We start from the raw sequence: 14,551 nt of genomic DNA on the forward strand, positions 1-14,551 counted from the left end.
GTGAGTATTATATGGACACAGCAGTTTCATTAGTAAAACATTAATAACAGAACAGAGTAGACTGTTTGTGATTAGCTTCACACAGGATGTCATGAGCCTTATGAAATGACTTCTAATGTCTCTCTTGAGACACAATCTTTAATGGCAGATAATATGGGTTATCCATTACAGCTCACATTGTCAGGCAAATGTTAAATCAATACTAATCTTTCCATCTAATCATAGACTGTATAAAAGGAGTAGACGTAGTCATCGTGACGTCACCCACATGTTTGTGGACTGCCCTTTTGAAGCCTTGAGTTTGGCAGTCTGGCCATTCCACACTGCTACATTCAGGGCACACTGCTTTCTGCATTGGCACTGAATGTAACTCTTAAGGTGTGGATTTATCCAGTAGGAATTACTAGGGATGCTGATGTGCATGATTAGTTAAGGCAAGGCGTGCATGAACATGAGGACCAAGAAAATAGAGATCCAAAAGAGGTTTTGGAATGAAACACTGAGATCAATGCTTCCTTCTTTGTCAATTTCCATATAACTCAAAAAAGGTCCATGCTATAATCAGAAAGACCAAAAAATGAACCCTAAAGTTAAAGAGTTAGGACATTTTCCCCCAGATGGAGAAACACGATCAACAGTTATTCCATGGTTTTGTCTTATGCTGCTTTAAGTTTTTGTAATGGATGCATCATGCTTCCAAAGTGTCATCTTTTCCTCTGCGATATTAAATTATCCAAGCGAAAAGCACCATAACTAGAGTGCACATAGCCGCATGACTAATGTGCAGAATCTGCGCAGCGAAATTGAAACAGTGCGTATTTAAATGTTCATGATTATAATGGCAACTCCTCAGGGTATGCAAATTGATGCTAACCCACTTATGCCATAAAGATGTGACAAGCTGACTGATGAAGTGAAGTGTATTTGCTTAGTCTGACGTTCTGAGTAGAATGCTTGTTTGCTGCTGTTCTGGAGCCTGGTTGGAATTTCATCACTTGGTTTTGATGTGTCATGTTATGTTCATCAAGAAGATTTCCCACACTTGCCATAACTTACATCAGAATTTTAACTTATTACTTAAATAGGATAATCAGTGAGTGGACGCTCTTCTCTGTTGCAACCCTACTTTCTTATCTATTGATGATATGAGTAGCTTTTTCCATAACAATCCTGCTTATTGCATCTGTAATACACTAAACCAGATAATAAAAACAACAACCAATAAAAGCTAATAATTTAAAACCACACACTAGACTAACAACCAGGATTTATGATTGCAGATTACAGATTGTGATATTGGCAGTCTTCATTTTCTTTCCAGGCTTTTAATGTCTTGAGCCAATAACACAGATGTCATTATGTTTACCTTTTTCCATAGAGATTTGGATTTATAGCACTGTCTCAGAGAGTATTTGTGTGTTATGTCACCCGTCGACACTATAATCCAGCATCGAAGGGGGAAGGCTATAAAATGGCTGACATGTAAACTACCATGATGAATCGTGGTGCGAGGTGCAAGAAGATGGATAACCCTGCTTCTCCCATTGTTTACCTACAGCCAGTATGGTTGTAAATCTGGCACAGTGGAGTGTATTTTGTTGGCCGGAAAACTACTATGTTTGAGCTGCTGGACATCATAAATGATAAGGCACTTTCCTATCTGTGAAGGGTTTATCTAAATACATTAGGTGTGTTTGTTTCGTACTAATTTAAGGAAGACATCTAATTTCCTTTTATTTTATGTGAAAGGCATTGCAGCATTTCTTCACTCAACTAGGTGCAGTTTCCCTGCTGAGTGCTTCTCAGTCTTGGCTCTCTTGAGCGCCACAGAGCTCCTGGCTTTTCCATTCTTCCGAGTTAATTACATTCACCTGGTGTCCCAGGTGTAAATCCCTTCCTGATTAGATGGCTGCAAAGAACCAGCAGATCTGATTTTCCACTGTTGGAAAGAAGAAAGACTTTAAATAAGGCATGTGTTAAGTATTTTTATAATATAAGTTCACACAAAGAGTTGATCCTATAAGGAGTTGTTTTCACTGAGATTATTTTCCCTCAAAAATGTATGTTAAGGCTGTGGAGAATGATGCTCTTATTTAGTGAAAGTTATATCAAATAGTTTCAGTTATTAATTAGTAGTTAAGTAATCAGAAGTAGTTGCAGGTAAAATAAGACCCCAACATACTTTACAAACAAACATCAATCAATTTGTGCCACTGCCAATTAAACTTCACAAAGAGAAAACTAAAGTTTTTTTTCCAAAAATTGAGCCTTTTGTGTTTTTCTAGCTCTTTGTTGAGCTCTCTTACCAGCACTCACAGTTTACTTACATTTTGTGCAGCTGTGAGCCTCAATTTCCTTTGTGCATTGCACTGTGGGGCAAAAGTGTCCACCAGCAACCCACTCATAAATCAAGCAGAAGTACTATGCACTCTATCACCTTTAAATATACTAAGTTGTATGGGTTTTCCTGTGTGAACACACAACATAATGAAAGCCTGGCTAGAATTACTATATTACTATACAGGCCAAGGATTCTGTATTTAGAAGTAAATCCCCATAACTGATTTCAACTCTTGATTATCTCCTCTTGTGAATCATAAGGTCCCATGTGGTGAGACAGTACCCACTAAAACTGAAACATAGGGCTCCATGACTGACACAGCAGGATCAAAGACGCCGGGGGGAAAAAACATCCTGAAGAATGTCCATATGGATTTTCACTGACTACCTTAGGACATCGTTTACAACACAGACAACCCACTCAAACGTGCCCTTACACTTGGTTATGGTTCTTTTAAGTCTTGGCTCCCCAAATGAGTCTACAAGGAGCTGAAATCTTCTTTTAAACAGGATCCTGAAGAATCCTTCACTACAGCGGCTGTTTGAAGGACTCTTAAAAACAGAGTTTATATTTTCGAATGAAATACCCCTCAGGGAGACTGCTTTCCCCCGTTTGCTTCATTTCACCCGCAGTTATACAGGATAGTGTTTCAGCTGCGAGGGAGCGGGATCGTCATGTCAACGTGATGAAACTATGGAGATTGTATTGTAGATTGGGTGGGGAGTGGGTGGAGAGATGAGGTTATGTCTTAAGCACGGCTGCCACAATGGATTCAATGAGAATAACAGCAGTGAACACAATAGCAACAAGCTCTGAGGTTCCTCACGCTGTCTCTGAGTGGGGGGTTCTCCTCCTCAGTTATAAGGAGGCTGAATCGAAGAAAGAAATCCATCCTTCAATACACTCACGATCTTCCACATCAGTCTGCTATGATTATATTTTGACTATTCTTACAGTATGTTCTCAAATAATCAGTTGGCCGGTGACATGTCCTGCAAATATAAAGAAATTTTGGTGCTGTCATTATATTACCTGTTTTGTCCATCAGCAGTCCCAAAAACTTAAAAAAATCTGTTTATCCCCACATAAGAATAAGAAAATACCCAAATCCTTACACATGAGAAGCTGTTTGGGATGTTTGCTTCAATTTTTGAATTAAACCACTAATCAACATTACATTTACATTTATGTTTACATTACATTTACTCATTAGGCAGACGCCTTTATCCAAAGCGACTTACGTTTGAGGGACAACAGACAAGCATCAACAAAGCATCAATACAGCAAGAGATCTACAAATGACAATATATACTAGTAAGAGCAACAAAACATTACTCAGTAAAACAGCTGCAGATCGTTTTTGTGTCAATCTTCTAATAGCTTAATTGTCTAATCATTGAGTCCCCCAACAAGCACACATTAAAGGGCAATGCTGAATTGTACTATATAAGTAGCCCTTTAAAATCTTGCATATTTTTAGTAAAAATCCACAAAAAAAAAGATTAACTTTGCTTTTATTACGTGTTATCTTTTATAAATTTTGTAAAAGCGCCATAGTTTTGGGTTTGAACAAATGACTGGATTGTTGTTAATTATGCTTTTTTTGTTGATTAATAAAACAAACTAAGAAAGCCCTCTGATATCCAAACTTTACCGTATATATTTCAGTCAGGGGATGGGGTGGAGGAGGGACACGGCGTACTGAAATGACAGCTGACAGCAGTAGAGTGGAGAACGGATTGTGACCACGTGATTGGCTTTGACGACCATGGCAAAGTCTGATTGGTGACCTAAAGAGAGAACCCATAGTCAGCTGATAGAGGGCAGGGAGAGAGAGGGGAAAGAAGAGAGAGAGAAAGTTGTGAATGATTGAAGCATAAAGATTGTCTTCCTTTTGAGTGTTTGTGTGTGTGCGTGTGTTGCTACAGTATGACTGTTGGTTTGCTGCTGGTCAGTTGTGAGCAGCCAGCTGATTCAGACAGTGCGAAATTCAGCTGGAGTTACCTCGCCTGTCAGCAAAGGGGGGATTTGGCAGATCAGATGTGTTTGTGCATCAAGGCCTGGAGCTGTATCAGTATGCTTGTATGCAAGTGTGTGTGTGTGTGTGTGTGTGTGTGTGTGTGTGTTTGTTTGTGTGTGAAAACCAAGCAAATGTGTGATCACTTGGGTGATATGCTCCACTATTAATGTGAACATAGAATATTCAGGGAGTGCAGGGCTTCAAGGATCTGCTTTGATTACTGGGGAGGGTGTGAATGTGTGTGTGTCCTGAGGGGCTGTAGTGCATGGGGTTGATGTGATGTACCTGGACAGCAACGATGCCCTCACTTTTGACCTTATGCTGTTGAGAGGGAGTTACTAGGAAGTCGAGCGATAGAGGATCATACTCAGGCCCACGGCTGATGTGTTGTGGACTTTTCCTCCCATGGCGCACATAGCTGAAGTTCAAGAGATTGAGTAAGACACATTTGATTTTATGTTTTATAAATATGCAATGAACACTACGGTGTCATCCATGAATGAGAAACCCCCATTTCTGCAACCAGCCACGGACAGCTGTTATCCCAAAATGACTGGAACATTAGTTCTCTAGCTGAAAGATGACTTGCTGCTCATATAGCAGTAATCATCCAATCAGTCGCTGTGTTTAACAGCACCACAGCTTACAGTATTGTCACTGCTCCAGTAAAACTGTTTGCTAAGCCCCGCCCCTCTCAGTTTCTGTTGCAATGCCTGTCAAGCTTTCCAAAGATTCCAAAGATAATGGTGGCAGAAATTTGTCCTTATTTTTGAATTAGCAGATCTATGATGATTTCACACTGACTTAAAGAAAATCCCATTTCTAGCTCATAAAGAGTTGGCCGCAAACGCTCCAGCTGTAGCTGACTTGACTCAGTTTAATCGAGAACCCTGTCAAAGGGTGTTAAATATGCATGTACATACATGATATAATGCAAACGATTAAGTGATAGCTATCTCCCAGTACAGGTGCAGCACAGTAGTCATTTCTTTTTATTTTGTTCATTTCTGATACCATCTGAGACTATTCTCCGCCCTCATGCTCACCATGTTCACCTATACTGTGTTTCAACTCACATTTTAGTTGTTCTCATTTACATACATTTCTGTTTCCGTTGTGTGACAATATAAACAGGGAGAAGAACAGAGATGAATGACTGTAGAAATGATGCAAGTAAAGCAGTGTTTGATGAGAAAAGTGGTGGACTAAATGATGCAGGCAATGAATGTTGAGGAGAAATGGCAAGCGTGTGTCGCATTCTAATCAGCCACACGTCTATATACCCAAACACACTAATAATTTATTATGGGCGTTAATGAGCCATGGCACTGATTGCTGAACATCAGCTAGTCTCTCTCTGAGCCAATCAGGCTTTCAGTGGCTCCTTTACACCAGCTGCATCTGTCAAACTGACACACACACAAACATACACACACATTCATTTATGCATATATGCACAAATAACAATAATCAGTCTCACGTGCAACAAGACACGCATGAAACAGTCAATTTTTACTGTCCCGATCTAACACACACCCACACGCATTTTACACCAACAAGTGTAGTATTTTCTCTTCTGTGTAAATTTTGAATTCAACATCCACTGTCACCAGGCACAGTAACAGAGAACCGGAGGAGGCTGTTAAATATTCACATGTCCTTTATTTCCAAACTGTCTCAGCAGCAAAATGTTTGATGTGAAAAAGTGTTTGGGAATAGAGCCTTTTGGTTTTGCACCTGAAATACAAACACGGTTTTACTGACTCGCTTTCCTGCTTTACATAAATGTTTTATCAAGCATGGCCAGTGAGACTGAAGTATTTAAAGGATAGCGAACATTCAGAAAAAAGAAATACTTATTGATTGATGCACACTTGCAGTGAAAACACACATTTACAGATGAGATTTTCAATGCTAACAAACCTTTGTAGTTACAGCTCGTCTTTTAAATGTGTTTTCAGACTTCAGTGGACCTACAGTGTATTAGCAAATGTCACGTTGGAGCGTGCCTTCTATGGGGCAGCAAGCACTTTTTTTCAGGTTAAACAAAATGGAACCTCATTGAATTTTCCTCTTAGACAGTCTTAGGTCAACTAAAGCAGTAAACCCGCCGCACTCCATATAGTATGCTGAGTGTGAGGATACTCCGATATAGGAAGAACTGCAATCTTTGAAATAGCAACCCTAAAGTGGTCAGGTGGGAAAATCCCCTGAAATAATGGCCAGTGAGGGCTGCAGATGACCGTAACACTATATGAAGGTGTTTTCACACCGGTTTGTTTGGTGTGTTCGGATCAACACCTACCCACCACCACCCCAGCTGATCTATGGTCAGCCTCAGTTATATAGCGACTAGCTGCTGAAAAGTCAGTTGTTTATTTTCAAAAGGAGGAGGTGTCCACTTTGCTGAAATGACCGCACACTTTTTTGGGCATTTTTAGTTGGCCCACAATAACCTGTATCACGTCAATTGCTTCCCCTTTCGACAGAGAGGCAAGAGATTCTGGTAAATAAGACAACAGCCTACTTATCAACACCACCATGTCCTGAAAACAGGAACAGCACACACACACCCCCACACAATCAACCAGGTGCTCGGCGGCGACTTGACCCCGAGATGATAACAGCCTGTAAAACGGGCACGCCAGTCCATAAGATACACCAGACCACTTGAAAAAGCATTTACCTATTAACCTATTTGAAAGCCATCCGACTAGCCTTGAAGTCTTTGACAATGTCCTTAGTAAAAAATCCAAAACAATCTAATTTGGGAGCTTTGCGACCCTCTACTCCTGTTCTTTTCCCTCCTGTCTTTTTTTGCAACAACTTTTATGTTTGAATGGCATGACTGCTAGATTGCAGGTGTGCTCTGTTTAGTCTGTCGGAATTTGCATTACACCTAGCTAGAGTCACATGATCAAATAGAAACTTAAGATTGGGCCACAAAATACACATATTACCCAGCAATCATTTGTGACATGAATGCCAAAGAAAATAAGACAAAAACTACTGACTGACACCGTGGCAAAGGTGGACATTTGAGGGTATATATACCACATGAGCTCACTGAAGATGTAACCACATAAGGTGATGTGGAACCTAGTTTTCAATGATGAGTGGTGAGGAATTTTTTTTCCATGGAACTGGTAAACTCCAGCTCGTAACCTGGGGGGGCCTGGTCCCATCACGGGCCTGTACAGTGCGGGCACCAGTGCGGCTGCGCTGTCTGTACCTTCGCCCTTGGTCCTGGCCTTTGCAACAAAATCATCTTTTTGTGGCTGTGGTTGAGCACCATTTCCAGCACTGATTATAGTAACTGTATGTGGGTAGGTGACCTCATTTACAGTCTGTAAACATGAACTAAGTGCGCTTTATCGTGGTTGTCAAAGGCTATAAACAACAAAACAAAACCAGACAAACAAAAAAATATAATATTACCACCTGTATCACTGGATTACTTAACTGATCTCTATTTTTAGCCAGTATTCAGTCATTTAGAGGAGAAAAAAGGAAAGAGAAGAAAAGAGCCACAGAAAGGAGGAGTGAGAGCGGAGTGCAGAAAACTGGGACAGCATGCTGGGTTGTGTGTGAAACCAATAAGACTGTTGGCACATTGTAATGCCTCACCCATTTTCTTGAGGTGCCTCCCTACATAAGAAACGGTGAAGGACGAAAATAAATAAATAAATAAATAAAGAGGAGGTTATCAGTGGCTTTGCATGTCAGTAGTATGTTAGAAATGTTTTTTTTGTCTCTTCCTGATAACATACACAGTATATAGTGTAGTTTAATAACAGTGCCAAAGCTGTTTCCACTTGCCGAAGTAGGAAATAATGATGATATAGAACGAAGTAGCTGTACTGTCTGTCAATGTAGAAGTAAATACAGTGGGAATGAAATCCACTGAAAGCAGACAGATTGCTACTGACATGCACCTGCATCCAAGCAATCGTACACACACACACACACACACACACACACACACACACACACACACACACACACAATCTCTGTGTACTCATCCCCCTTTCATCTAAGCAGACACATCCGTCATCCTGCTTTAACCTCCATCATAGGGCCTCGTCTGCTACCTGGCTGCTGAGCCTGCGGCCTGTATTTTATGCGCTCACACTGGACACATAATCTAATACAAATCTAATGTTGCTATTCTTGCATGATGTCTTACTGTACGGGTCGGCTTTTTGCTGTTTCAGCCTGAGTTTTAAAGAACCGATACTGTACCAGTCTTGCATTGAACTCGTGACATGTGAATCATGATGTATTTTTAAATTGTGCATAATACAGCTCTGAGAACAGTAGTAATCATCTATATTTTTGCTTTAGCTAAAACTAAGCACATTTTAACCTCATTTCCTTTGTGGACGTTTTCTTGGAATTTCTATTATTAGTGGTACGACCGCTGATGGATATAATACTTGTGATTATTCAGAAACTGTTCTTGGCTGTGCGCAGATGGTCACTTTTGTTGCGAATGTGTGTGACTAACATATTCAAAATATGAAGCCAAAAAGCACAACGATACACAACTCGTCCCCCTAAATCGCCTGCCAGCTAAAACTGGAAAGCCTCCAGAGCTCTGCTCGCCACAAAGTAGATCTTCAGCTTCTGGACATGTTGTACCTGCCAACTGGCCTCCGGATGTCATGCCCTTCATTCATTATTGGCGGGAGAACTGTATCGACTCTGTCTAATAACTGTGTGGGGATTGATAACTGGAAGGAGGAAGATTATCTTTCAGTGTCAGAGGGTGCAATCATTCATGTCTGTGTTTGGATTGCAAAACAACGTGTTCGTGCATATCCACTGTATGTAGAGTTGACTAATAATCAGTGTTGGGGTAGTTACTCAAAAAGGTAATATATTACACATTACTAGTTACTTTTTTTTAAAGTAATGCCTTACTTTACTAGATTACTAACTGCTGAAAGTAACTAGTTACACTACTAGTTACAATACTTTTGGATTACTGCGTAACATTACCTGTGATGCAAAATAACAATATAAAGTTACAAATCATATATGCCCAGATCAAAACAAATCCTTATTATAATGAGGACATACGCATGATCTCTCTTTTATACTCTTTAATATTACAAAGCTGACAACAAGGTTGTGAACATCAGCTCAACATTTGTCAAGAGAAGAACAAGGCTACAGTACTATAATGCTTCAAACTTTAAATGGCATTTCATTGGAAACATTTATTTTTTAAATAATGAATGTCATTACAATGCAACATAACTAAAAATAGGTTGTCCTTCCAACCAGTGCAAATATTAATTTGTTGAAAATAATATGAAAACAAATAAGACACTGGCCCTCATCACAATATGAGATGATGGTGAGACTTGAAAGGAAAAACTTGTAAGAATATGTAATGAAATTTGAACTGTGCAGTTAACAGGCCAAACACACACAAGAAACTTACTGTAGCTCATTTGCCGAACAATGGCTTTAAAGTAGATTTTTCCCTCTTACTGGACATGCGTATCAAAGAAGTGGTTATATTGATGAGCAGGAATTTCTGCATCCTCATGGACTGGCGCTAAAGTCGAAAGTGAGAAAAGGTGGAAAAGTGTTATGCAAACACACACGAAAAGGGACATTTGATTTATTTATTTCTCCTCCCGTTATGCGGATACCAGTACGCAAGTAACGCAATTTTGTTATTTGTAATTGTAATGTGATTACTGAAGTTATCAACAGTAATATGTTACATTACTACGTTACAGACAAATGTAATCTGATTACAGTAACGCATTACTTTGTAACGCGTTACCCCCAACACTGCTAATAATGCAAGGTTGACATGTTGCAAAAGCATTGTCTAATCACTGAATTCATGTAATGCAAAGACTGGTATACACAAACGACAAATAGTCCCAAAATGTTTACAATTGTACTCAAAAACTGACTAAAGTCTAAACGTCTTTTTCTAATTCCTCTTTGCTTGCAGAAGGGCACATTGATAGCAGAGGCTGTCTAACCTCCTGGCTGCCACTTCAGGGCTTATATCTGTGCATTAGCTAAGAGATGTTTCTAAATCGACTCTGAAAGTGTTAGTTTTGGTTCTTGTTTTTAAACTGACATGTTGATAAAAAAGTTTTCACATTGTACAGCAAAATGTAGCACTCTGAGGACATCTTAGGCACAATTATTCTGAATGAACTGTTTATTTTGTTTGAGAATACAGTACACTTACACAATATACTGCAGCATAAATAAGTGGAAAATGGACTGTACTTTGGCTGGCACACTGGTCACTGGCCACCAGGGATCACTTTTTAATATCCAATCACATTAAATCTTATTTGTTCGTTTGAAATAAATGCACATAAATCCAGGTGTGAAAGACCAGTTCACCTCTGCTTCCTCCTCTCATGATGTGTAATCAGACCCTGCCGCTGAGCCCCGTGTAGTCCTGTGACAAACACAGCTTTGTACCCTCCCACTGTTCAGCTGCTAGCGACTAATATTTCCCTTTGATCAGTGCAACTAATGGACTCAGCTTGAATGTGTGTTTCATGGCTTTATTAATGCACTGCCGCCTCGGATGAGTCTAATGCATCTGATGTCTGGGATGATAAAATGCTTTGTCAAAGTCAGGCAGTGTCACCCATCTTCTATTTTGATGGGTGTGGTACAGCTTGATTGATTGTTGCACAATTGATCAGCATAGTCTTTTCGTCTTATCAGAGATCCTTAAATTAGAGATCCTTCTGGTTGAAAACACTGAATACTGTCAGTAAAAAAAGTCCATCAATATTCAGCATGCTACATTGGACGAACATATTTTACATCAGTGACACACGATTACAGCGTTATTAGTTCCACTGGTGTACAGTAGTACAGTTTAAAGGATGTCAGCAGAAACATGTTTCTGCCTTTCTCTGTCCTCTTTGTGCCCCTGTTTATTCTATTTGCTGGTGGGGAAGGGGGAAGGCCGGTTGTGTGATCAGTATTGATCTGTCAGAGCTTGTGCTCCAGGCCAAATGTATCTGCATTACATCTGTGATGTGTTGAATGCGTGCATGTGCATGTTTTTTTCATCAACTCGTCCGCGCGTTATGTCAATGGATAGATGACCCTTAAAAAAGAGGTTTGTGGGCCATTTGCCAAGTTGCAAAGAGTGAATAAACAGAGCTCCCTGTCAAGTCGTGATTCAGATAATAAATCTGAATCGTTCAGATAGCATTAGAATTCCGTGGTGATTTTTAATTAAGCAGGTCTCACACACACACACACACACACACACACACACACACACACACACACACACACACACACACACACACACAGGGTCAAGGGCACTGCTAAGACTGAGCACCGCAGCGTGAAATGTCATACTAAATGCAATCATGTCAGCCGATGAGAGCACGTGGTTAACTTCACAGCACGATCAAGTGATCAATTACTGATCAGTTCATGTAATTCTGCTCTGCTGCTGTAGTTACTGCTAACTGCTGGCTGTGTGTTGAATGAGTCATTTCTGTGCAGCAACAGCATTCATCTCTCATTTAACACCTCTCTCATTATTTCTAAATATATCTGACTGGGCTTTGTGCGTGTTCTGATATCAGATGCGACTTAACACAAAAATTGCCGCATGGGGATGTTTAAAAGGCACCAAATTAATATTGTAGTCTTATAAATATTAATTTATTCAGACTATGGGTTGGGTTGTGTAACTTCTTTAGCTTCATGGAGTGACATGTCTCTTTCATTGCACACATGTAAACACACACAGCGTTTGGGTGTCAGTAGCGATGTTGGAGTGTTTGAGAATGCTGCCCTCATGTGTCTCCTCTTAGACATGCAGCACCACCAGAGCACCCAAACAACAAGCGCCCATGTTACTTTCCAGGCTGTACGTTTTGTAAATATATGAAATTATAAACATGTTCTTATTTCCATTGCAGGTAATGGACACACTATCTAAACTTTCCCACACAGCGATTACACAACAAACTGGAATCAGGTATGTTCAAGTGAAATGACACAATAAAAGATATTTTTTTTAAACATATGAAACAATGTGATAGTGTTTTGTGATATTATTTTATACAAAATTACATTCAATAAAATGTGATAATGTGAGAATATTATACAATCCAATGTGTATCCAACAGCAGGGTATATAACTTAAGCCTAACACAGAATGCTTTGTTTTCTCTTGGAAGGCCCTTTCCATCGGAAGAGAGTGTCGAAGATGAGGATATCTACAACCACCTGGAGGACCTTATAGAGTATGTACATTAAAAAAAAGACATTCATTAATCTAGCCTTTAGTTTTCCCAACCACTTAAAAATCTACAGGCTGTTGTGGGCGCCGACAACATGTTGACCTTAATTATTCTTTCAGGCCTTGCATTTAACATATGTAGAAAACTAATCTTCTTACGATTGATGTTTTCAACAGTTTTATTTTAAAAATACTTCACCAAATCAACAAAGAATGTGTTTTTCACCCTTTGAAGGTGAACGAGGAACCAAATCATTACATTCTCCACCTACTATTACAAAAAGGACTCCTGACACAATGCCTTGCAAAGCCCTTTCTCTAAATGCAATGCAGCAATATAAAACTGAATCTGAAAGGCTTTGCTATGGCTGGGATGGATTTTTGAAGGTAGTATGGTGAAGAGTTTTTAAATGAAGCTGTCAGTCACTATTTTTTTCTGTTCATAGTACATGCTTATCAAAACATTGCATTGACGTTTAAGTGAGTGGCTTCCTAGTGAGCCAGTGTGGTTGCCTCTTGATTAGTAAGGCATATTCGTCTATTGTTGGCCAAGAGTCAAATGTAAGTTCCTGGATCTAAGCATAAACCATGAACAGGTATGGAAAAATATGGCATTGCCAACTGTGTGGCTAGTGTAAGTCAGTGGAGACAGATCATCTTACTGTAGAAATGTTGTTGGGAAGTCTTACACTGACACGGCGCTCTGGTTTATGTTTAGTGCTGACGGCTCCTAGAGTAGGAAGCAGCCCACAAGTCAGTTGTGACAGGAAAGCAGCAGCCAGCAGTGGGTGGGAGGTGGAAGTGTAGCCTGGATCACACTGAACAGAGCCGTGTTCAGGCTTCAACTCCCATCTGCTCAGTGTTCAGCGGCTATCAAATGGACATAACATGTACAGAAATACACACACAGAAACAGACCTGTTCACATACCAGAGCTTCACTTCTACAGCTGAATTGATTATCTGCCCATTTAGAGTCAACTGTCTACTAACACTGTCACAAGTCAAGCCCAAAATAAATCTTCACATCTGCAAACTGAAATTTTTTAGGCTCATTATATGTTAAATTATTTAGTGGATACATCAAGGTTGCTAGATGTTCCACACTAAACATCCAGTGTGTAGCTGGAATATGTGCATGTGGAACATTTATTAAATATGGACATTTTATTAAATAATAAAGGGATGCCAGTCACCTTTTCCCTCCTGTACTTTTACATTCCAGTGGGGTTTCTTGGGTAGTTGTGTTTTGTGTAATCCTAACACTTTTTAAACCCCCCAAAAAACAAATCTCAAGAATTTCTCCATAACTTTAAATCTTAATGATTAAATAAACAACAATCAGTGTAAACTAAACAACAACAGAGTTTAAAGGTTCAATGTGTAATATTTAGGAGGATCTATTGACAGAAATGCAATATAATATACAGTGCCTTGCGAAAGTATTCGGCCCCCTTGAACTTTTCGACCTTTTGCCACATTGCAGGCTTCAAACATAAAGATATAAAACTGTAATTTTTTGTGAAGAACCAACAACAAGTGGGACATAATCATGAAGTGGAACGAAATTTATTGGATATTTCAAACTTTTTTAACAAATAAAAAACAGAAAAATTGGGCGTGCAAAATTATTCAGCCCCTTTACTTTCAGTGCAGCAAACTCTCTCCAGAAGTTCAGTGAGGATCTCTGAATGATCCAATGTTGACCTAAATGACTAATGATGATAAATAGAATCCACCTGTGTGAAATCAAGTCTCCGTATAAATGCACCTGCTCTGTGATAGTCTCAGAGGTCCGTTTAAAGCGCAGAGAGCATCATGAAGAACAAGGAACACACCAGGCAGGTCCGAGATACTGTTGTGGAGAAGTTTAAAGCCGGATTTGGATACAAAAAGATTTCCCAAGCTTTAAACATCCCAAGGAGCAC

At 39.6% G+C, this 14,551-nt stretch overlaps 1 protein-coding gene across 1 annotated transcript in view; it reads left to right on the forward strand.

Annotated features, from left to right (window-relative positions):
• Window positions 1-14,551, forward strand: part of LOC123979653 (guanine nucleotide exchange factor VAV3) — a 100,017-nt gene that overhangs the window by 33,091 nt on the left and 52,375 nt on the right. The window contains exons 3-4 of the mRNA XM_046063681.1: window positions 12,302-12,360; window positions 12,563-12,628. Coding sequence (XP_045919637.1) covers window positions 12,302-12,360; window positions 12,563-12,628 — 125 coding nt within the window. The remainder of the gene's footprint in view (window positions 1-12,301; window positions 12,361-12,562; window positions 12,629-14,551) is intronic.

The sequence above is a fragment of the Micropterus dolomieu genome, linkage group LG01 (genome assembly GCF_021292245.1).
Source record: "Micropterus dolomieu isolate WLL.071019.BEF.003 ecotype Adirondacks linkage group LG01, ASM2129224v1, whole genome shotgun sequence".
In the NCBI taxonomy this organism is placed as follows: domain Eukaryota; kingdom Metazoa; phylum Chordata; class Actinopteri; order Centrarchiformes; family Centrarchidae; genus Micropterus; species Micropterus dolomieu.